The sequence below is a fragment of the Silurus meridionalis genome, chromosome 24 (genome assembly GCF_014805685.1).
Source record: "Silurus meridionalis isolate SWU-2019-XX chromosome 24, ASM1480568v1, whole genome shotgun sequence".
Classification (NCBI taxonomy): Eukaryota; Metazoa; Chordata; class Actinopteri; order Siluriformes; family Siluridae; genus Silurus; species Silurus meridionalis.
The window spans coordinates 10,404,913-10,432,218 of NC_060907.1; the positions used below are offsets into that span (position 1 = coordinate 10,404,913).

Below are 27,306 nucleotides of genomic sequence, written 5' to 3' on the forward strand. Positions count from 1 at the left end.
TGAATGCACTACAATAAGAGTCGAGTAAAATTATATACACAATGTTTAATTGTAGAAATCAAAGATTGTATGTCGTAATATAACAAAATTATTAGCTACATTGCGTTGCCATGTTTCTGTGTTTCGTGCATTTCTGAGGTAGATCTTCTTGGGTGTGTTTTAGATAAACCCAATTATTCATTTAGTAATACTTTTTGTCATTTGTTTATCAAAAAAAGCACTACTATTTATTTTTTAAAATGCAATTTAATCCACAAATGTTCAATAACAAATAAAAAGTAATAAATCCGGGACTGTTAAGATTATTACCTGAACAATCAAATAATCCGTCATCTGGATTATGCAACTGGAGCAAATAATCACTATGAGGTCTACTTTATTAATTAATAAAGATCCTTCTAATGAACAAACAATATGAGGAATCATGTCTCAATCTGCTCAAGATCACAGTTCGGTTTCTCTCAGCTTATTAATAAACAAACACATCAAGCCGGCATATCTATCGCTTCTTCTTCTTCGTATGTTGATGCGATTTCTGAAGATCTTTCCATGATTGGCAGAGTAAGAGTGCAGGCACTACAACCCACACACCATTAAAGAAAACCAGGTAGACCCACAGGTAAAGCCAGTTCTTAGTATTCAGGTTGGGACTTCCAAGCAGCCAGTCTGGGAAGAAGGTCATCCAGCCTCCATACAGCTCACACACACACAGGCTGATTTGTACAAAGTGCCTAAGGGTAGAAAAAGCAGAGGGTGAGGATGTTTAATTTATTAAATGCAGTAATTTAATGAAATTAGTCGTTTAGGGCTGTCGATATATAATGAACAAGTCATTTGTTTTTATTTTGACAAAAATCTATTACTTTATTAAACTTGATTAACATTTTTATTGCTGAAATTTTTATTGCTGAAAAAACTAAACCATTTCGGTACATTTAATTGCCATACTACAACAAAATGCAAATACAAATATATAAATAAAAACCAAATTCAAATCAATTAAATTACTATAAAATAACAATCCAATTACTTTAAAAATAGTAAACACACAATGTTTTATTTATGTTTTAGTTCGAAATGATCGCAAACTTTGGAAACTTTCTGTCGTCTCCTTTGGCCTGAATCTCCTCCTCACCCTTTGCCGTTTTCTTCCCTGTCCTCTGTTTTTCAATCTGCAGCGTCTTCTACGTTACCGGTCCAGAGTGCTCCAGAGTTTAGCGGGTGGTGCATCAGTAATAATGGTCCGTGGGGAAACGCAATGCTCCGTGTGTAGTTAAATGGACTAAACAAATTTTTGCCTCGATTATTTTTGTATTTAAATTACTCAAGTTACTTGAGAAATCGTTTCAGCCCTACAGTCGATCAGTTTAATTAAAGACAAATTAATAAATAAAAGAATTTTAGAAAGAAAAATGGATATGGCGAAACAACTAATACAATGCAAGTAAGCAGCAGCAAATCCTAACACACTGAATGTTGATACACATTACATTTCTCCTACCATCAGGAAAACGGTTCCGAAGCATTCGGGCCGCCACAACAAGACTGTGTAACAGTTTTTTCCATAAGCCGTCAGGCTCCTGAACAAACATCTGGACTGAACTCTCTCTCTCACACACACACACACACACACACACACACACACACACACACACACACACACACACACACACACACACACACACAACTGAGTGACTGTGCACAACCGGACTCAACACACATACACTTCACACACCCAGGTCTCAGCACCATTCACACCTCTCATTATAGCATAATGTTTACATGCCGTTTGTTGCTGATCTCCGGACTTGCTCTATTTGCACATTATTCTGTGAATCCATTGGCCACTGTTCACTTTATCTTGATTGCTGCTACCATATTTTTTACACTATTATAGGATTGCAAAATTCTGTTTATATTTGTTTACATTTCTGCTACTGTGCACCTTATCCTGTCACGACAAGTTTTACTGGCGGAGCTACTGCTGCTTTTATTTTTATATTTTGTGTATTTTGTATTGTTCTGCACTGTCTTGTGTTGTCTTTTGCACTGTCTTGTGTTGTCTTTTGCACTGTTTGCACCAGTTGCACACATGCACTTTATGTGGCGAGGATCTTAGTTCCTGGCCCTGTGTTCTTCTGTACTGTGACTGTTGTTTTTATGTTGTTTTATGTAGCACCTGGGTTCAGGAGAAACGTTGTCTCATTTCACTGTATACTGCATCAGCTATATATGGTTGAAATGACAATAAAAGCTTCTTGACTTGACTTGACATTTGTCTTCTTCCTGAAAAGACAATAACTTTTGCACTCAACTGTACGTGAATACACTACCTCGAAACTGAGCACCAAATAATAATGATCTAAATCTCAGAAAATAAATTACTAGTATAGCCTTTGGCCTAATTCTGAGTTAGGCTTTTATTACAATGTACCTGTAATGCTTGTCTTTAATGATAGCATAAACCAAGAGCAACGCTAGAAATCCATCCAAGACCACAGTCAGCAGCTCCAAGGATACGATGGTTGGGTCTGAATGAAGCCATCGCTGATCTGCCTTGCCATATTCCTTCCCTATAAGACATTATGTACAGTAAACACTTTTATTCCAGCACCCAAAGAGTCCATGTTTTATACTGGATCAGTACTAAACCCTCTTTAACCTGGTAATCATGACTAAATAAAATGATTATCATTGATAGATCATCAGTAGTACAAATAAGGCTGTAGAGGAGTTCTTCTCTGTTAAAAGGTCTTTCAAGTTGAAAGCTAACATTACAGAGTAACACACAGGACTACAGTCAAGATTTACTTAGCACACAAAATCTCAGTTTCAGCTTTAAACCACCGTACAGGGAATATTCTGCAGAGAAATATCACATACTGAAATTGAAAAGTTTAACCTTGTTAATAACATATGCTGCAGTAGACTTAACCTAGTATGTTTGCTCAGTCACCTTTTTCTTTTTTTTTATTATACAAAGCATTTTCCTCTACATTAATGAAAGCAATGATATTGGCTGAGAAACATATTTCTGTCTGTATTTACAGTTCATTTTTAGATAAATATGTTAATGATTTTGGATCCTCATTTTTATGGTTGAGATTTAAATGCCCCCCTCAGTGGTTTATGCACATAGTGCTGAGGTCCAGACAGGAAAAATATGAAGGGCTTTTTTTTTTTTTTTTTTTTAATAAAGTAAAATTCTTCATACGCTCCGTCACACTTAATGAGTTATTTCAATAGTTACAATATTGAATTAATTTTTGTAAGTTTTCTAAGCATTAGGTTAGTGGCATTAGGTAAGTTTTGCCCCTTGTTTCTATTCTTAATTTTACACCCTCTATATTTGTTAAATGTTGTTTGCGTATATTTCCTAATATATAAATAAATACAACAGTTCATAAAAAAATAAACTTTTTCCCTTCTAGATTTTGAAATGACCTTTTCTACAAGGGCCAAAACTCATGGGCATCACAGGGAAGTAAATATTGAATAAAAGTAAATATTTTTTGCTGACATACTTTGAGGAGGCTTAAGAAGGTTATGTTATATAATAATGAAAAATATTGTATTCTTTCAATTCAGCACACAATTTCCTCTTGTCTGTGTGCCACTGCCTCAATCTCTCCTTAATTAGCTGTTTGTTGATTTTTACAAAGCATGCTGTACATGTAAATTAAATACAGAAATTAATTAAATTATTTATTCTTCATATCTAGTATAAAATATATGTTTCTGGAGTTTAATCTTATTATTTTAATTAAATTATAGATAATGGAACACACAAATAGACAAGAATAGACAAACTCGGTGTGAATACGTTAACTATCATTATTTACCGCTAGATGTCGCTCAAAACGCTTTCACGTTTTAACACGTGGTCTACACTACTAAAGTTAATCCACATAGGTTTAATCACAATATTATATTTATGTATTTTTTATTATTAAAATAAATCATGCAATATAATACTTACACAACTCAGCGAATATACCATCTGATGTTGCAACAGTTCCAACCAGTGACATGTAAACAAACGGTCCCTCCTGCAATACCAAAACCCAAAACAGCGCAAAGCTTAAAAACCGGGGAAGAGCTTCTCTCCTCTAATTCCTGTTCTACACACTACAGCCATCTACTCACCAGAGTAATGTGGACAATGGCATCGTAAAACAGCCAGACGAGGACCCACTTATCGGTGGCTGAACATTTTTTGCCCCAGATTTGCGCCAAAATAAAGCCGACGGCAAACTGTGCGGCGCAGGCGAGCAGAGAGATCACAGTCACCGGGGTAAAAAGTGCTGCATCCACCGCCATCGCGGCTCCGGGCGTTTTACAGAAGTTAATCAGAAGTTGCTGAACAGCGTTAGAACAAATCAAGCGAATGAACTTTCTTCTCTTTTCGTTATTGGGGCGACCATCTTGCGACTTTTTGGCTCCTCCCCCTTATATGACCCGAATCCAACATTTGTCGCAAAAAACTCTCCTTTGCTCTACATTGTGCACGCAGTTTGTCTCATTACAGGAAATACATTTGGGAGAAACCCAACCTAAAGAGGGTTAAAGTGAATCCCGACAAATGAGAGATATTTCCATCGGTTCTGTGTAAACAGTGTCAGGAAGACTTCTGCTCCTCCAATCACAGAAACAACTTAATTATTCTGGACTCTATTCCCTAGGACCGTTTTACATCACGTCTTCCGATGAGACTTCATCTCATGAAGGTATGTCCTGGCACGTCAGTTCACGAGAACTGAGTAATTCGGTGCTCTTTACATGTGTTTCCTGATCACCTCTTAGATCCACCACCTGTCTCTATGTGTGACTGATGGTATGAATATGCGTAACAGTGACAAGTGCTGGACTGGAATCATCCAACGTTGTATCTCACCGGGCACTCAATCCGATTTTACCTGAGAGGTTCTGAATGGATCCATGACCCTGAATAAAATAAAGCGCTTACATAAGATGACTGCATGAACAGTCTTGTGTAGCCAGGAGTCTAGGGGCCATTTCTACAAATTTCAGTCTTTCTACACTTGACATGGATCATTCACTTATATAAATCACTGAATAACTTTTCTTCAGCAAGTAAGAATCTTGCACAAAGCAATAAGCTTTTTTAGTTTTTAAATACAAGACAAAAACAATTACTTCTCGAAATAGTCTCTTTTTCTTAAACAATTAGTAAATGAATAGTAAAAAACAAACTAACATTTTTGTAATAAATATTTCACAGTCACTTTCAGTCTTCTAAGAAAGCTTAAGATCATCCACATCTTCCTGGCACCACTCAAGTATACAAAGGGAACTAAAAGTTAAAATCATCTTGGGCTCATAGCACAGTTATTGAGCCATCAAAGAGAAAGCACAAATTCTACAAGATCCACAAAACCAGTTTAACCATGAGATGGTTTTCTTGGTTACTCTATGGAAGCAAATCATTCTTAAGGAACAGTTATCGGCATTTGGTGTAATTTTCACCCGTTCTCAAACACTGTTTTTACAAACACTTTTCTGCACCACCTCCAATATTCCGGTGCTCCCAAGCCACTATTTTTAGGAAGCAAATATAAGCTCAGGACCTTGGACAGCAGCCAAGACACTCCATAACATAGCATCTTTACCTGTAACTAACAGTGAAGCACTGAAAAGACCAAACATGAAATAAAGCTGGTGTTCATATTAGTAACATAGTTTTGTTGAAGTTCCACATTGTGTATGGTTGTAACTGATGTTACATCATACATTTAAAAGCTGAACATGCACACACAGGATAGAGGAAAGAGAAGCAGAATGCAATGTACCTACTAAAGTATCAAACAGGAGCGAGCAATAAAGAACAGATGGCTAACAGCAAGTTTATTTTGGTTAGAATAATCGATACATAAAGCACGTCCTGAGGGAGTGAGGAGTGAAATATGTCGTTTTGCCATGGTGAGTTGTAAAAGTGGTGAAGTGATAGAAGTGGAATTGTGGGTAATGGAAGTGCATAGGGGGAAAAATGTGAATGAAGAAGAATAAAAGGGAACAATTACAAGTCAGCCATAAGAATCAGCATAGAATTGAAATAGAATTACTGTATAGTCCAGAGCACAGCAAAGAGCCTCAATGTAAAGTGGCTCAAAGAAAAGGGAGAGAGAGAAAGACAGAGAAACACTCCAGAGAAAAGGAGATGTGACACCTGGCAAACCCCATTTAAACACCTCCACTGCTTAGCACTATTAAGATTTGCTCTGCTTTTAGTTAATTTAGTCAAAAAGGAAAGAAAGAAAAAAAAAAAGGCACAATGAATTCCAACTCGTTCATCTTTAATATGCACAGGAGTTGAAAAAAATACAGATGAGCCACCTTAAAGAGTGTTTAAATGGTAAAATTTATAAAAAGATACAAACAATCGGAGGCCAAAATGCGATCTGTCGCAGTTTTTTTTTTTCCATTGATTTTTTTTCTCAATCTTTTCTTCAGCAAGTAAAAATCTTGCAACCAGCAATAAGCTTGTATCCATTTCTGATACAAGACAAAAAATTTTATTCTTTAAAGTGGCTCGTTTTTTCTTAAATAAGTGTCTACATAAGTTCATGATATTCACACCTATGCAGGCCTTTGTTCATCAATAATAAATGAATAATTAAAAAAACAAAAAACACCAGGGCTGCCATTTGCCAAATCCTCTTCATCAGTAGTCTGCAGCCAAACCACCACTACATTAGTCCAAATGTAAATGTTTTCAATACATCCCTTTACAGTTGTATTGTACTGTCTGTTCACAACAGTTAGAAAGCTCATTGCAACACAATTATTTGCCCTCACAAAAAAAAAAGTACATTTTAAAACAAAGACAAAAAAAAAAGGCCCCAATTAACTGTGAATCAGTAACACAATGTTGTTGTTATTGTTCAGAAGTGTCCTGTCAAACGTCTAACGTGTTGCAGCTTTTTCGGTTTCATACTTTACACAAGTTTTTTTTTTTTTTTTTTTTTTAAGTTTGAACATTTGTGTTTTGTAGCAAATAAATCTACCAAACAGAAACAGCCAGGAGCTCCATCTTCCATTGCTTATGAATACATTAAGCGAATGTCGCTTTCCAAAGATGCCAAAATAATAATATTTATATAGGGACGACAAAAGTGTGCATATAAGACTGAATCAAAGCTGCAAATCTGGAAGCTCCACCACAGAAAAGAAACAAAATATAAATCACAGTTCATAATAACTTCTGCAAAGTTCTCTTTGTTGATGAGTTAAGCCTACTTTTATTTTAAACTTAGAGAAAATATACTCTCTCCTTGTGTGTTAGTGGGAGAGACATGACAACTTTTTGATGTTTGTCCTGGGTTGACCTTATGTGGTTATGAAGATGTAAAAAAAAATTATTTTTACTGAAAGAATTACTTATCTTCAAGTGTGTGATACTGGAAAAGAAAAAACAAATCCAGAACCTCATTTGTCGTTCCACAAACACTTCGAAAAGGGACAGTGGCATCCCTCAAAATGTCTTGAATTTATGCCTTAAGTGTAATGAATCCACTCGTTCCTCTTTTCACATGGCACCGGTGACACGTGAAGATTATACTTTTTTTTTCTTTTGGGATGGCTGCAGGTTAAGTGGCGCCACTGTACATGTGTATTGTTTTGTGCATTTTTTTTTTTTGTATTTTGTGTTATTTTCCCACTTTTAATATACAGGTCACAGTTCCATGATCACGTCATAAAAACAGAAAGAGAAGAATCAGTGCTAGCGTACATGCTTTGCACACAATTAAAAAAAAAAAAAGAACCCCGCTTGCTGGATGAACTGCTCCACAGACTAGTCCATAGACACATCGGAGAAAGGGGAAGCATGTTCCACATGGCTTAGCAGAGCAGAGGCTGGATGTCAATGCAGGGTGCCTGTCCTAGCGCTCTAGAATCTACATTGACTTTGGGCTGTGATGTCCTGGTAAGAGAAATTTGCCAGAAGGAAAGAAATAATAAACAACCAAAAAAAAAAAAAAGGATAACAGGTACATCTTTTTTCACTCCTATCTTCAAAATTGTCTGATATGATGGCTGGTAAAAGAACGTTCAGAAGTTTCTAGAAATGTTGATGCACATATATGACTTAAGTCTGTGTGTTTGCATGTGCAGGTGAGGATAAACAGCAGAATTTTTTTTTTCTTTTGGCAATTGCAGTATGATTGAAGAGGTTGTCTTGGTCCTCTTCTTAAGAAATGTATAGACTTCACTTCGACTTCTGGTGACGTTCATGAGAGAGATATTCATATCCTTCAGTGCAAGTTACACCTGTAGTTTTTATGCATCTTGATTGGTTTTGTGGTCAGGTTAGTGAGTTGCAGGCTGATAGGTGATGGTTGGATCGTGGTGAGGGGCGGCAGGGAACAGAGAGCAGCAGGAGATCCCGCCCGATTCAAATTATAACTCGGCTCTGTTAGAACTTGAACTCCTTGGTTTGGAGGTTGGATGCTGGGTCGAAGTTGAACGTGCCTCCTTGTGTGGCTTCAGGGATCAGACTCGGGTCCTCGTCAATCTAAAAAGGAAATATTTCCGTGTTATGAGAATAGAATGGAAGGCTGGTCAAATATCTGACTCATATCAAATGAAAAATATTTTTTAAAGAAATGCTACAGCGAGATACTCACATCATCTCCTGAAAAGTACTGATCGATGATTTCAAACGCTAGTTTGTAAATGTCCTCGTTTTCATGCTGCTGCAGGTTTTCAATCTTTTCCAGTCCTGTTGTACAAACAATGTGTAAATTCAGTTGGACATGATTTGGAAAGGCACACACCTGTCTATATAAGGTCCCACAGTTACCAGTGCATGTCAGAGCACAAACCAAGCTATGATGTCCAAGGAACTGTCTGTAGACCTCCAAGTCAAGATTTATCGAGGCACAGATTTCGGGAAGCGTACAAACAAATTTCTGCAGCATTTGAAGGTCACAATGAGCACAGAAGCCTCCATCGTCCATAAATAGGAAAAGTTTGGAACCGCAAGGTCTCTCCCGAGAGCAGAGCCGCCTACCAAACTGAGCAATCAGGGAGTTGAAAAGTCAGGGAGGTGACAAAGAACCTGATGGTCACTCTAAAAGTGCTCCAGCGTTTCTCTGTGGAGAGAGGAGAACCTTCCAAAGGAACAACCATCTTGGCAGCACTCCACCAATCAGGCCTGTAGTGGAAGGACAGTCAGGAAGCACAGGATGGAAGCTACTCCTCAGTAAAAGGTACATGACAGCCTGCCTGGAGTTTGCCAAAAGGCACCTGAAGGACTCTCAGGACATGAAAAACAAAGATTAAACCCTTTGGCCTGAATGTCAAGCGTCATGTCTGGAGGAAACGAGGCACCGCTCATCACATAGCCAATACCATCTCTATAGTGAAGCATGGTGGTGGCAGCATCATGCTGTGAGGATGGTTTTCAGCAGCAGGTACTGGGAGACCAGTCAGGATCAAGGGAAAGATGAATGCAGCAATCTACAGAGAAATCCTTGATAAAAACCTGCTCCAGAGCGCTCTGGATCTCAGACTGGGGCGACAGTTCATCTTCTAACAGGACAACGACCCTAAGCACACAGCCAAGATAACAAAGGAGTGGCTACAGGACTACTCTGTGAATGGCTGAGTGGACCAGCCAGAGCCCAACTTGAACATCTCTGGAGAAATCTGAAAATGGCTGTGCTCCCCACCCAACCTGATGAAGCTTAAGAAGTTGGAAAGAAGAATGGTAGAAACTGCCCAAAAATAGGTGTTTCAAGCTTATAGCATCAAACTTAAAGACTTGAGGCTGTATTTGGTGGCAAAGGGGCTTCAACAAAGTATTGAGCAAAGGCTGTGAATACTTATGTACATGTGATTATTTTTTTTATATAAATTTGCAAACACTTCTTTCATGTCGTCATTATGGGGTGGTGTTTGTTTAGAGTAAAATTACATTTTTGGAATAAGGCTGTAACATAAAATGTGGAAAAAGTGAATCTCTGAGAACACTTTCCGGATGTACTGTACATAAGCACCACCTAGTCTTTCCTCTTTACTGTATCCTGTTTACCTCCGCACTCCTCGATAATCTCAGCGATGGTGCTCGCCTCCTCGCCAGCCATAATCAGGATGTTCTTTAGGCCATCTAGAACCACCTGTACCACCTGCGAGTCCTTCACCGAAAGCAGGTTACAGAAAGGCGGGATCACGTTCTGCTGCACCAAGTACTCCACCTGTTATTTGCGGCACACAGGTAAAGGAACTGATACAGAGTTTATTGTGCATGTGTGTGTGTGTGTGTGTATCAAGATAACACACAAACCTGTTCTTTCCTTCCACTTATTGTTAAGTTGCTGATGGCCCATGCAGCCTCTTTCTGCGTGCCAAAATCGCCCTGGAAATAAGGTACATAAGGAAGAACTGAAAGCCTGTTTTTTTAAATATTAAGTGGTATTTTTAATACAAACTGAACTCCATTTGCAGCATTGGACACTGGACCATTATAAAGGAGACATGGTTGCAGAATTAGTGAAAGATAATTATAAGTGTCTTACTTTGGCCAGCTGGTGTATGATCATAGGGAGAAGCCCTGCATCTATCACAGCCTGCACCTGCTGCTGGTTCCCTGCGGTGATGTTGGACAAAAACCACACGGCCTCCTGTAGGAAAACACAGCCACACAAAAACACACAGTCAGACATTTGCATCCTTAGAAGAACTCATTAAACCCCCGAGGCAAAAATGAAGACCCTGTATACATGCAGCATCTTAAGTACAAGCCATTTTCCTAATCATATTCCTTGTTTATTAAAGTATTTGAATAATCTTTAAAAAACATTGCAAGTACAGGTTAATTACTTAAGCTGTACAATTACACGTTAAAAAAAAAAAAGTCCCGTCTCCAATCATGACGATTTGTAGACTAGCTATCTTCCAGTGAATATTATTTTGCAGGTATACATGCACCATGTTTATACCTGTTTGTGCTGTATGTGTACACACCTTATTGATCTTTTCTTTTGGGTGTGTGAGCAGATTGGGGAAGTGGGAAAGCACATCACAGTTGAGTACCACCTGAGTCTGCTCATCAGTCCCCGTCACAATGTTACCCACTGCCCTCAGAGCAGCCGTCTGAGTAAGAGAAAGTTAATGACATCATTATTTGCATGAAGACCAGCATGACATGGTGCAATTTCTTTAAGCAAAACTACATTTAAACCATTTTAAAAAAGGGAGTTCATGACTTGTCTGGACTTCCACTACATGTTTTACTATAGAACTGTTTGGGCAAAATAAATATTATAACTATTCAAGTGTATACCGATACTTTTCTATGCTGTGAACCAGTCAGTATGGCTTAAAACTTTAAAAGATTGAGGGCCTATGCTTTAAGATTACAACTATCGATACTCATGCCTAAGCAAAGCCCAAACACAAACATGCACACAAACACAGCTCCAAAAAAAAATTATATTACAACATTTTATTAAACGCTTATGTAATGGTTTCAGTCACATATTTTCAACAATAACCCATGTGTACTAGCTTGATCTGTTTTTTTAACCCAGGCTTGTTGCTCTTGGATGAGATCATCTGTTAAATAATTGGAATCTGGATGCATCTAATTGTTCACATTGAAGCCTGGAAAACATGCTATAAAATTTTTTATTTTTTTTACCTGAACTTTGACTTCTTGGTGGCTGAGCAGGGGAACAAGGAAGGGTACGACACCAGAGTCTATGACCATTTGTATCTGCTCATTCCCTCCATCTGTTAGATACGATAAAGCCCACACTGTATCTACAAGAATCTAGAAAGCAAAAGAGAGAGCAAGAATTATAAGATTAACCCACTTAGCCCGATGCAAACGTGTTTCTGTAACAGAATGACGAGTCCAGTGTACTTACATTTATGTCTGTGTGGTATATGAGTACACATAGGGCGGGGAGAATCTGTTCGAGAGAAAGACAAAAACTGTAAGCAGTGTTACATATATACTAATCTTTAGAGTTTATGACTTATGATAACCATCCCATCTAGAAGACTAATAGGTTAATATATATATAATTATTATATAATATATTAATAAGGTTTTTATATATATTAACCACATATGAATTAGACATCAAAACAGTTGCCTTCACACTTTACTTGATTTTTATAGTTTAAATCTATATCTTAATCTTTCCAAGCTGCATGCAGAGATATAAAAGGATTTCATTGGTTGTAAACACACATGAATTTTAGGGACTTTTCTTTCTTACAGTAAAAAGAAACACACACAGCTCACCTCTTGTACGGTTTCCATGGGTGGGGGTGGATCTTTGTTTCGGCACAAGTTGACGATGACCCAGGTGACGTTCCTCAGGAAGGTAATGGGGATAGAGGGATTGATGAACGATAAGAGAGGTTTGACCACACCCAGTGAAATGACGTAGTCTCGACACTGTGGCCCATCACCTGCATGAATCGCACACAAAGCAGCTTTCATTTAGTTCATCTCTATAGAGTCTGGTTATATGTAAACTTGGTCAGTTTACCAAGATTTCAAAAGGCTGAAAAGATCGATTCAATTTGGACTTGATTAAAACCCTGCAGAGTAAAACACGTATCCTATTTTGTTCAAAAGAAACTTGTATACACCATATTTATGTAAATTACACATTTTAAAACCTTTACTATTCTATAAATGTTTTTTTTAATAAATAAAGCCTTCACACAGTGCTGATGTCTGTTGTGCTGCTCCCGTCTCTCTACATTGTTCAGATAAACAAATTAATATCTATATCCAGTCAGTAAGTAGTTTTATGGATCAGTGTTAGCATTTCCAATTCTCAAAGAAATGAAGAGCGATCTTCTGCCACATCTACTTTGTTTGCTGATTTTCCATAAAATACAAAATATTTCATTACCAATGATGTTGCCCAGAGCCCACACGGCCTGTTCACACACATTCTGATGAGGGGAATGGAGCAGTCTCAAAAACAAGGGAACAGCATCTAAACACACACAAAAAACATGAAAAAGACAGCATGAGAGGTCAGCTGAATCTCAAGTTCACATAGCAGAGAGAAATGCCCAGGGCCTGGAGGACAGCCATCTTACTAGATTTGACCACAGCCTGCGTCTGTGCAGAGGTCCCTGACGCGATGTTGGTCAGAGCCCAGGCAGCCTCGAACTGCAACGAGGGACTAGAGAGAGAGAGATGAAAAAAAGAGAAGGGTGGACAGTTTGAAAAATGATAATGAGAGAGATCAAAGGGTCACTAGTAGCTCCAGACATCCTACACACCCAGATACAATATGTAAATCTCCATGGGCCATGTGTGCTCCATAATGATGTAAAACTCACAGGAAACCTATTCTTCATCACACTTGGTATATGCATATTAACTTATGTCGAAGGGCATAATCAATCTTTATTAGGTACCAAATAATGCTTCATGTACACCTCATCCATTTGCATGTTGAACATCCTATTTTAGATACAGTGCCTGTTGCTTTAAGCACAAGATTTTGGAGTGTGGCTACAAGGACTTGTACCAATTCAGCCATGCCCTCAGGGAGTTCACTTAGTTCCAGTGAACGGAAATTGTAATGCTACAGCATAAAATATACATCCTATAAAATACATCCTACAAGAGCATGGACAGCTTCAAACTTTGTAGCATCAGTTTAAAGAAGATCCATAAATTGGTGTGATAGACTCATATGGTGTAATTGGTTCCTCCACTAAATGTTCTAAATGTTGATTAGACTAGGATTGATGTGATGCTCTGGTCATGAGGACATTTGGTTGTAATAACAAAATATTTAGCAATCTTGGATTATAGAAAAACCTAAATCTTTATTTGAAAAAAAAAAATAAAATGGCAACAGAATGAAAAAACAAAATCATGTCTGAACACAAGTCCTTCTCTGTGTGTATGATGCTGTAGGGCAGAAGAAGTAGGGCTACACTAATCACGTGAGAGAGAGAGAGAGAGAGAGAGAGAGAGAGAGAGAGAGAGAGAGTGTAAGTGATTGAGTGAAGTGGGAGGGGATTAAAAAAAACTAAAAAGCACATCAGAATGAAGAGCACACTAATCTCCTTCATGCTCCAAATGATCTTTCGGTTCACTCCCGCTATCCATCCATTCACTCATCTCTCCATCCATCCAACCATCTCTCCATCCATCCAACTTGTTCAATCATCTCAACTTACTTGTCGTCCCTCTCGAGGCATTTGACGAGGATGGGCAGGATCCCAGATTTTATCAAGTCATCGATCGGAGGGTTTCTGTCACTGGAGAGTAGTTTTCTGCTCACAAATACACCACATAATTAAGAACATGGAACAGATATTAATTGATTATCCAAATCAACATCATAACCTAAACAAGCCAGCGTTTCTAACCTGGCTGCTTGTACAGCACTGAGCTGTACTACTGCATTGTCACTCGTGGCATTCTGAAAGACAGAGAGAAACTGGGTGAGGCAGAAAGAAAGCGTACTATTGGCAAACAGGAGCAGAATGTATGGTCTGTGTGGCATTTATAAAGTTCCACCTCCACCAACTTTCTATAAAGTCAAATCTCTTGCCCACCACCATAATCCCATCATCACATTGAGGCACTTACCTGTAAGATGGCATCTAGCGTTACATTTTGCTAAAAGAAAGAAAACGAGAAAAACAGAAAAGCAAGAAATATGATGCTTGTGTATAGTGAATGCAGAAAAAAAACAAAAACATCAAGGACACTAAAAGATCAAGCGTATTGTACAATTCATAACATGACTATTCATAACCATTAATGCAGTGCCACAACAGACAGAAAGAACAATAGGATAAAAAAAAAAAAAAAAAAAAGAGCGAGAGAAAAAATAAAAAAAATAAAATGCAATGGCTGGATTGTGCAGAAAGTCACGAGGAGATCCTCACCCCCTTGAAGTCGGCGTCTAAGTCGGAGTCCTCGAGACTTTCATCCTGTGGAACGTTGCGCTTCTTCAGTAGGTGCTCATCCCTCTTGTTCTGTAGGAAAGTGATGATATTTACAATATTTTTACAAATATGTGCACTACTACATGTGCACTTGAGTGGTCAATTATACTGCACTAGCATACATTTTATACATTCTATTAAATCATGAATATCTCACTTCAGAATAAATAAAGGAAAACTTAGCACAATATTACCAAAAGATAACCATTTACACACACTCTTCTCAGACTGTGACAGCTTTAAAATGTAATCCATCATTTCAGATTGAATGAAAAGTTGTTAGATTTCCTTCTAAACCGAAAGTGAAAAAAAAAAAAAAAAAAAAAAAAAAAAGAAATTTTCACAAGAATACACATAATTCACAACAATCCAATACCTGTTATATTTGGCCTCTGAAATGATTCATCATCCTTCCAGAGTGCATCTACTGTGTGGTATATGATCTTACTGTTGTTGGGAATTTATGATTGGAGGAATGCACAAGTATCTCTCTGTACCATACACACAAAGCATCCACATTCCTATTTTTCCCCCCAAACTGCCTTTTATAGACAAAATCCACTGCTTCACAGATCTGCTGTTAGCCTCAATACTGGCTGCTGTGCAAAATCCTGCTTCCTGTCAAAACATGCTCCAGCAATGATTAGTCTAACATCTGAAACAGCTGCTAGATTGGAACAGTTCTGTGGGCCGAAGAGTCCTGCACACTGAAGCATTCACTGTGGGCGAGCTCAATGACGCGGACGTCATTTTTTCTTGTCAGTGACGGCATAGGCTTACAAAGAAATCCCCCACCCCCACTTTGGACAATCAGGCCACACCTCACATGCTTTTGCTGTCTGCATACATGCAGCTTTTCAAACAAGTGAATTCTACAGTCAAAAATGTGAAGCCTCGTTCAGAAGGAGCTAAATCAGTGCTGATACACAGGGGTTCTTACATTAAGTTTGTCGAGTATGCGTCACCGCTTACTGGCTTCGTTAGCAAACTGCCATTATTGAAAAAGGATAAGTCAAGACAAGTTTATTTCTACAGCGCTTTTCACAAGGTACATTTGCTTCAAAAAGGCTTTACAGAATTCAAGCGTTAAAGGTGAGCAATGTGTATTTATCCCTGATGAGCAAGCCATGGCGACTGTGGCAAGGAAAAACTCCCTTAGATATTATAAGGAAGAAACCTTGTGAGCAACCAAGAGTGTGATTATAGTCTTTAAACAATACAGAACACTGGAGAGTGACAACTAACTATAAGGAGCAGAATCACTGAAGGGAAACTCTGGATCCTAATTTGACATGAACTCAAAACCGTCAGTGAAAACGAGCTTGCAAGAGTAAAAAACAAACTCTAAAAAAGTCTGCAAAGAATGTATACTGACAACAGACCAGAGACTGGAGGTCGACTGATTTTTCTGATACTGATAGCTAGGTTGGATTTTACTCGCCGATTGTTGAATAATCAACTGTTAGATTTTAAAATGGTTACTGGATAAAAAAAAATAATAAAAAAAAAATTCTCTGTGCAGCGCGCAGTCTAGCGTGTAAAAACAAACAGCATGTGGCATCGGTGATTCTCCCCTGGATGCTGCTCTCGTAATGACAGTGGACCGGAATTTGTCGACTACTTCCAACAACTCCATGCCACATTGCCAACACTGAGAGCCCCTGATGATCAGGTGTTTCAGCTGTCCATATACAAGGTGAACAGATACTTGACAAACACATGGAAGGCTGCAACAGAACAGCTAGGGGAAGTCTGATGATGCTGCTGCTGGACAACCACCCAAATAATCCGAAGCAGAGAGATCATTTATGGCACCCATCAAAGCCAGCAAACCTGAGAATTATTGAGTCACTTCAGTTTACCTACCAGGGAACCCACTTTGCAAAAGATAACCCCAGACATGGCCAACTTGACAAGATTAAAGGTTATGATAGAATGTTTAATATCTTATGGAAGCTCACCACCAAACACAGGTCTTGGAGAAAGCTGGATCCTGGTCCCCCTCAGAGCTACAATCCAATAAATCTAATCAGGATGTATGATCACAACTGCACCACATTCACCCTGAACATTTGTACTCTAGATAGTGTTGTGATCAGCCTAGGACTGTACTGCTCACATACATAAGAAACTCTAATGTGGTAAGCCTGATCCACAAAGACAAAGATCACTTACACAAAGAGGAAATAAAACATCTACTGGACTGATACACTGAAAATAACCAACACCTCCAGCTCAGCAAGATTTAGAAGTTCATTGGTGACTTTATGAAGCTGAACATGAACCAAAGACTGCATATGAACAGGTTCTTGCTGTTTACATAAGTCGAGACTTTTCATGAACTCGCCTCACCTTCACCCTCATCAAGAAAGCTCTGGAGGACAAGGAAGATCAACAGACCACATCCTCACCAATGTAGAAAACAAACTGACCAACTGCAACACAGACTTGTACAGAAACACCACTGTGTTTCTAACCTTAAGCTTAACCATGGGTATCCATCAGGTTAACTCTTCCAGGCATAAAGAACATTTACACACACTGGTTTGTAAAATGTCAAGCTGCTAGTTTCCACTCTTCACACACATTTCCACCAGTACAGGATGTGTTGCAATACCATTATCCATAACAGCCAGGATTGTGCAATATGCTTGTTATTCATGCAATCGAGACTGTATGCATAATGATTATCCCTGACTAACCCAAACTGTTTTCATCATATGCTACAAAACAGCATTACCTTCACCACCTTTTGCACACTTATTGCAGCATGTATGATTGTGCACTGTTGTCCTTGCCTTGCATTACAGCTGTTACACTACAGCAGTGTATCTGCACTGTATTGTATACCGTTTGTGTTTATGATGCATGCTGCACAAGAGAGCAGTAAGTAAGATTCTTGTTATGCAGCACTGTATAATGACAAATAAATTGAAGTGAAGAGCAGAGAGGCCAATATAACCCCCAGGGGGCTGTGCAAGAGTCCTCTTTCTCAGCTTCGGCCAACAACAAGTGCCTAAGAAGTGGAATGAGGGAAGCCCTGACCCAAATACTGCCAGCCCAAGTGCACGCTCCATTAGCAACTGTGCTTAATATATAGAGAGGCCCAGGCTGGGAAGGGAATTAATCAGGTAGAAATAAACACCCACAGTGGTAGAACACACCAGTAGAATATCATAACTCCAGAAGGTCGCAGAAAAAAAAATAAAGCACCAAGTACGTTGGCAAATTAAGTAAATAGAAACACTATATATGAAACAAAAATTGGGTGATATCACCCAAATGAGGATGGGTTCCCCTTTTGAGTCTGGTACCTCTCAAGGTTTCTTCCTCGCCACAGTCACCCCAGGCTGCTCATCAGAGATAAACACATGCCATTCACTTTAATTCTTATATTCTGTGAAGCTGCTTTGAGACAATGTCCATTGTGAAAAGCGCAATAGAAATGAACTTGACTTGTATTCAAATAACAAAACAAAAAAAAGAGTTTTGAAATGAGTGCTGCTCAATACTGCTGTGGTCAAAATACAGTATAAAGATTTTGTCTTGAAAAAGAAAAAAAAAAGCCTTTTCATTTCACAAAAAAAAATATTTTAGTGGAGTCTGAGTAAAGGAGCCATTTGAGAGGTGAACTATAATTGCTGTTAAAGTGATTCACCGAAAAAGTCATGCTGCTTTTTGTGAAACTACAGATCCGGCGGCCGATCACAGCTAATTGGATGAAACTGAAATTGGGTTTTGAGGCCTTTCATGTGTCTTTGATATCTATATTATTTTGTGCTCCTTTCAACACTATGCATCTTAACGTTAAAACGGTAACGGAGCTCAGATGTGTGTACTTTGTGATATGATCTTCCATGTTAGTCATCTGAAATACAACATTAACCCAGCATTAATACAGCTAGTGGGGTAACTTATTTGCCAGTTGGAATAGTGTTACCATGTTAATACTGCAAAGTAAAACTTCAGGGACAGAAGAAATGTAAACAAAAAAAATCAAACAGGAAAAAAAAATAATAATAAATCTGCAAAATCGTATTCATTTTAATATTTATTAAGGTGTTTTGATAGCACCATGATAAATATCAGATTTAAATCATACAAATATATATTTAGATATAGATATTTTTTAAATCACCCGAGTTTGAGCTTGTCTGGGCCAAATAACATCTATACCAATTTGAATATTTCTCACAGTACAGTTGCTGACTCTAATCTTTTAAAGCTGCTGTATGAAACATTAGCAATTCTTGCTAAATTTTGACAGATGTCACCTGCTCCCCCATCCACCTCATCCTCACCATTTAAACCCGTCTCTACCTAAAGATAGAAAATTAACTGCTTATATGGAACGAAGATTCAGATTTCAGATTTACACGCCCCAGTGTAGATAATTTGCACTTATATCACAAAACGGTTTGTCTGGATTAAAGGTCTGCAACTAAGCATCACACTTTTATCAAGGAAATTCAAGCAAATTATACATGTACCTCAAGACCGGCAAAAGCTGTTGCATTCTGTCTAAAAAGTGAAGTAGTTGTACTATGCTAAGTGATCATTTTACAATTGACCAAACCTCAACCTACAAAACCCAAGTGAGGTTGACTTTTGCCTTCACATACCCTTCAAATCTCTCAATTTGTCTCAAGAGCTCACTTTGGTTTCACATTTTCCTGGACTGTTTTTTCACTACACACTCCGTTCTCCTCTGGTTTCACGGTAATTAATCAGGGTGGACTTCAAACTTGAACATTAGCCATATTTACTGTAGCCTCCATAAAACACATCAATGACTATTGAAATACTAAGCTAATCTCTTACTTATTAAAGCAAGCCTATACTTGTATTGGCTGCCCGTATGTGTATGTTAAAATAATTGGTTACTATGAAGCTTTCCCAAATTGTTCAGTCCAGGCAGTGATGAAGTAAATGTAATTCGTTACTGTACTTCAGTTGCTTTTTCGAGTATTGGGAAGGCTAATTTGGAAGACTTCAAGACTTTTCATATCATTTCATATTTTACCTACTGTACCTACTTTTACTCAACTACATTGTGTGTCTAATTTGTAGACCAGACAAAGCTGTATTACAGGAGCTCAAAACCGTCCTGTAATTGTGACCCTGACACAAAGCACACACTCCAGATGACTACACACGATCTACTGTCACAAACATAAGTGTAACAGATCATGAAGGTGAATCATGCTGAACTTAGATAAAAGGTTTCTATGTGGTCTCTCCTCTAGTCCACATACCCACCCACACCCACACCCACACCTCCACCCAACTGTAGCTGCATTGCATCACAAATTCTCTGATCATCCTCGACGTTTAATGACAAGAAGAGGAAAAAAAACGACCTTTAGTCGTGCGCCTCTTTAATTGATCTAAGCAGTTAAAGACACGCCGATGCGATCAGGCAAGATTATCGAGGGACGTGACAAAATGTGTATGCCTGTCATTGGTACACGTGTGTAAGCTGAGAAATGGCAAGAATTAATTAATAGAAAAAGGTTAAAGGTGAATTGGATTTGAACAGTGATGAGCATCGAGATTCACAACTCCAGTCACCGCAATAACATCCGAGGTCATTTTCATTCTCAGAACCAGTTACTGAGTCACTGCTATTACATCAACAGGGGGAGGCCACAACACGCTCTATTTTTATCCAGAGTCGTTGTCCAACAAGCATCAAGCAGACCTTAGCTGCACTCGGATTAGCTTGACATTTCACAGAAGAATAAATAATTATAGCTGGAGATTACGTGTCCTCCTGTCTCTAAAGAAACAATAATCGCTTCCAAGGCGTTTTGAGGAAGCTAAACTTCTTACTTACCTTTCTCAGTTCGACTGTTACTTCGTTACGATGTCTTCGCATAGTCTGAAAAAGAAGAAAGTGCAAAGGTCAATGTAACGCAAAGACACGAGACAAATACGTGAAACGTTTAAATCGGCTAATATTAGACGGGAGGGGGAGCGGGGGGGTAATTTATTTTTCAGGGTGATTCATGAAATAAAATTTCTTCAAAACTTCTATCATAAAAAACCTTTGTACAGTCTATGAATCAACTAGACATATTTCCAGCAGCTTTCCGTTCTTACAAAGCTGCAAGGAAAGATGGGAAAAGGCAAAATAAATGTCTAGCAGCTGCAGCTTTCAATATAAAAGCCAATTTATTCTGCTCAATTTATGATTTTACATATTTATGCATTTTTAAAATGAGAGTAGTGGTCAATAAACCAAGGTAAAACCAGGCAGCAAATTTTTTTTTATTCCATCCTGAATTCACAGGGGGGAAAAAGTCCGTATTAACCGTTTTTCAGAGTTGAAGGGGGGAAAAAACGTGTGCAATTATAGCGTAACGTAGCAGATTAAGAGCCCAGAAAAGGCTATTCCATTTAAGAAAAATTAGAGAGCGGCGATTTTATAATACGCCTGAATCATTAGTGCAGGTCCAGGCCAGGACGAGAGCTGCTTATAACAAATGAGGTGTAAAGCTGCATCTGCAATGAGATGAAAAACAAATCCCAGTCTGGCCACTCTGCAGAACAAAGCGGCATCCAGCCGCTGTAGTCATGACGACCAGAGAAGCCCCACAGCCGCTCAAGTCTGGGGAAGTGAAAGAGCTACTAATAAACCAATCACATGTTGCACAGATTCATTTAGAAACCTTTTCACACTTGGTTTACTCAGTATTTAGTAGCAAGACGACTTCACTACGGGTTCCTTTCTTGAGGCCGGGTAGCACACATTACTTCTGGCACTTGTTCATCTTTTAAATATTTCCCATAAGCACTGGCAGGCAGAATGTTGTTTTGTTTACTATTGTATGTTATATATTTACACCCAACTACACACAGACGCTGTGTTTCGGGGATGTTGGGCATCCTGTGCAACAGAAATACCGTAGACTCTCGACCCATCAGCACTGTCTGATCTTTTTGTACACTTTTCTGGCCTCAAGCTTCATTTTAATGATTGTGTTTCATTGTACTTCTGTGTGCTGGCTTTTGACAATGATTTATTAAAGCAGGACAAACTCAGAAAATTAAAAAGCTTTTTAAATGCCTTGATTTTTTTATGCAGTTTCCAAAATGACACGTTTTTTGTTTATTTGAATAAACTTCGGGAAAAAGAAAACATATTGCAACAAAAGTAACAGCACCATCCACAGCGCAAACAAGAGCTTATAACTATTTTCTATAGGTTGTTATGTAACTATTTTTGTCTCACATAGTGAATCTTCTTTCGCAACTTGTAAATCATCTTTGTGACATGAAATGCTACTGCAACTTCTCGAATCAGAGTTCCTTTCTTGTTAATGTCGCATTCGAAAATATACAAAGGATAACTTTGTATCTTTAAATGAATTATACAGGATATACACGTATCAGCTCAAATTTAAACATGCATTCACTTTTGAATTCGAAAATGTTGACTATACAGTTCGCTGTTCGAAAATTTACATTACTCATTCGAGTTAGCCGCCAAGCTGCCAAACACGCAGGGTCAATTTTGTTGATCTGAAACATGTTGATCTGGACTTTGTACAACCCTCCACCAATCAACATATTAAAGGGTGATGAGTTCAAATCCCAGAAGCACCAAGCTGCTACTGCTGGACCCTTGAGCAAGGCCCTTAACCCTCAAATGCAGTGTTGTATTTAGTAAAATAACTAAATTACTCAATAGGGCATCTGCCAAATGTAAATATCTCTGAAGTGACATACAAAGTATCAGTATTCAGTCCTTGGCAAAGTGGATTAAAATATAAAACAAGATACCTGTACATGTTTGCTGACACGGCTCTGGGGAGTCAGTTTTTGGTGTCAAGTCAAATGGTCTGTTTTTTGTGAATGCGTGTTTTGTTACTAAACTCTCTTGAAAAGGCTGTTTGCTGTCTGACTTACTAGACTAGTTTGCATATTAATTCAAATGTAGCCGGTTGCCGTGTGGCTGAAACGGCAGCTCTGTGCCACGGGAAATCAATAATCCCCAGTCACTTTTGTCGCTTGGTAGTGCAAATGGAAGCTGAGCACTTAATTTCATATAAAAAAACAAAAACAAAACAAACAAAAAAAACAGCTGGTTTATGACAACCTAGTTTACAGGCTTATTAACATTATAACGTTGTTCAGAATTATACTGGTGTGAGTAAGGACGGGTATGAAAGAGGGGGAGGCAGCTCTGGTATGAACATGTGGAGATTCCACGCATGGGGGACGAAGTGAGAGATCAGGTTTGGTCTTATGACTGGGCATCTTAGTTCATGTTACATTCCTGGGGCCCAAGCACCAACCTGAGCAAACTAAATGCCATGGACATGACTACCAGACAAATTTGACCTTATAAAAAACACTTCTAAGAGAATACTTTCAATACAGTGCTATAATGCAGTAGTGCAACTATAACCACAAAAATTAAAACAGACATGCTAATGGTTAAACACACAAAAAAAAAGCAGAGAGTTAGGAATCTCAGCGCTTTTATAAATAAATAAAAAGCTAAAGATGTTTGCTAAGAACGCCATACAATCTTCCTGATCATAACTAGCAAATATTTCATCTAAAACAATCCAAAACAAAAAATGTAATCCCAGGAGTAGCACCTGAAGCACCAAACCACTGACTTGCTCTTTTATGCAAATTAAGTAAATACTGACTATGTTTATAAACAACAAGACATAGGTTAACACATTTACGACATGAATGAAGCATTGCTGAGTCCCTACAGTCTATCATACTAATGTGCATATACTGTATACAGGCAACATTGTGTGTGTGTGTGTGTGTGTGAGAGATGGACGAGAGAGACGAGAGAGACGAGTCAGACTTAAAAGTGAGCTGAAAAGCAGAGCAAAGCAGTTGGGAAACACTACATAAACCAGAGGCCTGAAGCTTCCCCTAGTGACATGACAGCTTGGCACTGCTGAGCTGTACATAATGACACACAGTGTGTATCTGTGTAAGAATGAGAGAATGAACGTGAGTGTTTGAGATCGCTGATAGTTTGTGAACACATGCCGGATGCGGTAATAACGAGGAAAAAAATCCAATACAGCTTTTTCATAACAGCTTTTTCATCGCCCAAGATTCTTTAGCCCAAGAGGGTGAGTTGCGATAATTTCCATCTTTCTAGCAACTGTACAGCTATAAATATGGGGCAATCTTTGTGATAATGAAGTTAAGTAAATATTGGAGTGCTGGATTAATGAACAAATCAAAAACGTTTTTAGAACGAGTCAGGATGTGTGTAAATTAATCTAATTCATGAAATGGTGTCAATTTAGACCAGATTCTTCAGTCAACGAATCAGCATCAATGTGAAAAGTGTATCCGTAGACCTTAATCTACTTTGTCAGTGCTTGTGGAGTCCATGCTCACACCAGCCTAAAGACCTTGGAATTCCTAACTGGTAGAAAAGAAAATGGGAAAGACTTCTTTACATATAGATCAGATGACATCAGTATGTGCAGACACAGTAAATAGATCAAACTAACCAGAAAATAACAGCTTTCACAGAGATGCTTCATGGAGCGAACGTGACAGCATCATGAAGCGAATCTTGTGAAAACTATAGCCTGCCACTCTTAAAAAAATAAATAAATAAATAAATAAAAAATACTGGAACAGCTGAAACGAATAAGTGGTGGATTTTTCTTACTTTACCCATGCGCATACTAGCTTGTGCTCTTCAAAGTGACAAACCTCTCATGTCTTTTACAGCACCAGCTTGTGTTGCCTCACGTGTGTTTTACACAAGCATTAAAGGAAAACACTGCTGTTTTCACAAAACAATCTACTTATTGAAAGGGTAGTCCATGAGCGATTTCACACGTAAATTTGCTATAGGTTAAATATGAGATGCTTGTAAAGCCATGGACTACTGCAAGTACTGTGTGTTTAATATAAGACTGTCCATGCATGTGCTGCTGGAACCACATCTAATCTTTAGTCCCTTAAAGGCAAACTTCGACGAACTTGTACACATATAATATATATTCACTGTAGTAAGATTGCTTGTGAGATCTCTCTCTCTTTAAATAGCGTGTTGCGCATAAAACCACCATCATCATCTTTCTACCAATGACGGCGTGTCAAGCAGTAAATGGGAAGCAAATGCCTAAATGGGAAAGTGAAGAAACTTTGAACCCCCTGCGTCACGTGATTCATTCGAGTTGAACAATCGAACCACAATGCACATTTGTATAGAAAAATAAAGGTGATCTGAGAGCATTCGCTCCATCAAAAGGCATTGGACTTTGGATCGAAAGGTCACAAGTTCAAATCTAAGCTCCTCCAAACAGTCACTGGTGAATCCTTGAGCAAAGCCTTTAGCCCCCAGTTGTAAGTCGCTCTAGATAAAAGCGTCAGCCAAATGCCATAAACGTAAATGGTAGGTACATTTGTAACAAACAATTTCCCTATTGGAGCAATAAAAGTATTCTGAAGTGGGGAAATGAAGAAACGGCGAAACCCCCTGCATCACGCGATTCATTTAAGAGATCGTTCGGACCACCATTCACATTTACCCCAGTTCCGATATGCGAATCATAATTTCTCTCATCTTTCTAAATGGTGTGTTATGCATAAAACCACCATCATCTTTCTTCTATTTTTGCATGTTAAGCAGTACCAAATGCATAGGTAGGGATGTGAAGGAAACGTCGAACCCCCTGAGTCATGATTCATTCAAGCTGGACCACCATGTTCATGGTCTGAAAGAATAAAAATCATAAGAGCACGCAGTACATTCCTGCTCCGATATACAACTCTCTTTTTTTCTCTCTCTCATTTTTCTTCATGTCTACAAATGGTGCATGCACAACATGTCATGGATAAAACCACCACAACACCTTTCTTGCATGTCCAGCAGCAAATGGGAAACAAATGCCTAAGTGGGGAAGTGTAGAAACGTCAAACCCCCTGCGTCACGTGATACAATCGAGCCAATCGCATGGACCACCAAGCACACACATGGGCAGAGAGAATACAAGTGATCTGAAAGCACGCAGTTCTGATACACGCCTCATCAGTAACACGAATAATTATATATTTGTTTTCATTTGGCAGAGGGTTTCATCCGGAGTGACTTGGGGAAGAGAAGACAATCCGATCGCAGAGTAGATCTGACCCGGATTGGTGGTGGTGGGGGACGTGGGGCGACTCTCTGGCAGGGTCGAGACTCTCAACCTTCTCATGATTTTTATGGGGTATCATTACAGCTGACCTACTAAACTACCCCGAGCTGAGGTAGTTAGTACCTCAATACTGACTCACACTGCTGGTTATTATTTTATAACCGCCAATTAACACAATTAAGGTTCATATCGTGTTTCAGTGTTATGATACAAACCTCTACTATGCGATGTTGAGTCGGTATACCGATCTCTCTCTCACACAGCTAGCTCGCTAACCAGATAACCGGCTACACTAAAAGCGCGAGCTAGTTCGCGTTAGCCGCGTTGAGCTAAATAAACTCGAGCTCAACGGTCACTGCGAGATAAACACACACATTTAATTTGGTTTATAGGTAAATATGTATATAAAATATAACCCTAAATAAATCAAATATAAAATTAATAATGTTCAATGCACCGAGTGATGCGTGTGTGTGTGTGTGTGTGTGTGTGTGTGTGTGTGGGGACGCATCAGCTGTGGAAGTGAGGCCTTTGGCGGTAGGCCGCACCCGCCGCTCCGCACGCTGCACTGAGGCAGGTTCCGGATTCGCACCGCTGGAAAAAAAAAATAACCCTCCACCCCGAACTACTACTACAACAACCCACGGGATCAACAAGGCCCCTCTGTCTCACCTCGACATCCCGGCCCTTGTTTTTAAAGCTCTTAATGCGGTGGTTCTCCAAGCCGGCGTTTTCTGCCATGGCTGCGCGTGTGTCCTCTCCGTGTGCAAGTCCGACTCGCGGAGCTTCGCTCAGACACCCAACTCGAGAAGCGAACCGCGGACCAACAGACGTGACAGCATTCTGTTTTTTTCTCCCACCGCTATTCCGCCTACTCCCGCCTCCTCGGTGGTTGATTGGCTCGCTTGCAGGCAGCTGGAATTCGATTGGATCGCTTACGGTTGTCCGCTAGGACGTGAGGCAGTAGCCAATTACAGCGCTGGAAGTGGAATAATCCAACGAATCACGGCGCAGGAGGCGGGATTATACGGAATGTATTGGGAAACGAATGACGAATTCGACAGAACGGGCAGGAGAGCCGAGAAAGGGGAGGAGCAAAGTCACGCTGTGTGTGTGTCGGAATTATTAAACTTTTTTTTTAGACATATATAAATAACTTTTTTTTCTGTTAAAGTAATACACACCCGGCTATATTAAAATG

At 38.9% G+C, this 27,306-nt stretch overlaps 2 protein-coding genes and 1 long non-coding RNA gene across 3 annotated transcripts; 1 reads left to right on the forward strand and 2 right to left on the reverse strand.

The window, feature by feature from the left end:
* Window positions 1-25: 25 nt before the first annotated feature.
* Window positions 26-4,472, reverse strand: ebpl (EBP like). Its single transcript, XM_046837867.1, has 4 exons — window positions 4,147-4,472; window positions 3,980-4,049; window positions 2,435-2,573; window positions 26-731 (listed from the first exon to the last, which is right to left on the reverse strand). Exons 1-4 carry the CDS (start codon window positions 4,318-4,320, stop codon window positions 500-502), a joined length of 615 nt encoding a protein of 204 aa, XP_046693823.1. The 5' UTR covers window positions 4,321-4,472; the 3' UTR covers window positions 26-499.
* A 150-nt stretch (window positions 4,473-4,622) lies between these two features.
* On the forward strand, window positions 4,623-8,000 carry LOC124378288. The gene is made up of 2 exons (XR_006924194.1): window positions 4,623-4,727; window positions 4,804-8,000. It is a non-coding gene; the product is annotated as an uncharacterized LOC124378288 (long non-coding RNA).
* Window positions 6,294-26,994, reverse strand: kpna3 (karyopherin alpha 3 (importin alpha 4)). The gene is made up of 17 exons (XM_046837866.1): window positions 26,778-26,994; window positions 20,801-20,845; window positions 14,905-14,994; window positions 14,603-14,632; window positions 14,380-14,432; window positions 14,188-14,283; window positions 13,090-13,175; window positions 12,897-12,983; window positions 12,275-12,444; window positions 11,892-11,936; window positions 11,663-11,794; window positions 10,987-11,115; window positions 10,539-10,643; window positions 10,307-10,378; window positions 10,055-10,217; window positions 8,646-8,740; window positions 6,294-8,533 (listed from the first exon to the last, which is right to left on the reverse strand). The coding sequence occupies exons 1-17, from the start codon at window positions 26,844-26,846 to the stop codon at window positions 8,435-8,437; spliced, it is 1,566 nt and encodes a 521-aa protein (XP_046693822.1). The 5' UTR covers window positions 26,847-26,994; the 3' UTR covers window positions 6,294-8,434.
* Between the last annotated feature and the right edge of the window lie 312 nt (window positions 26,995-27,306).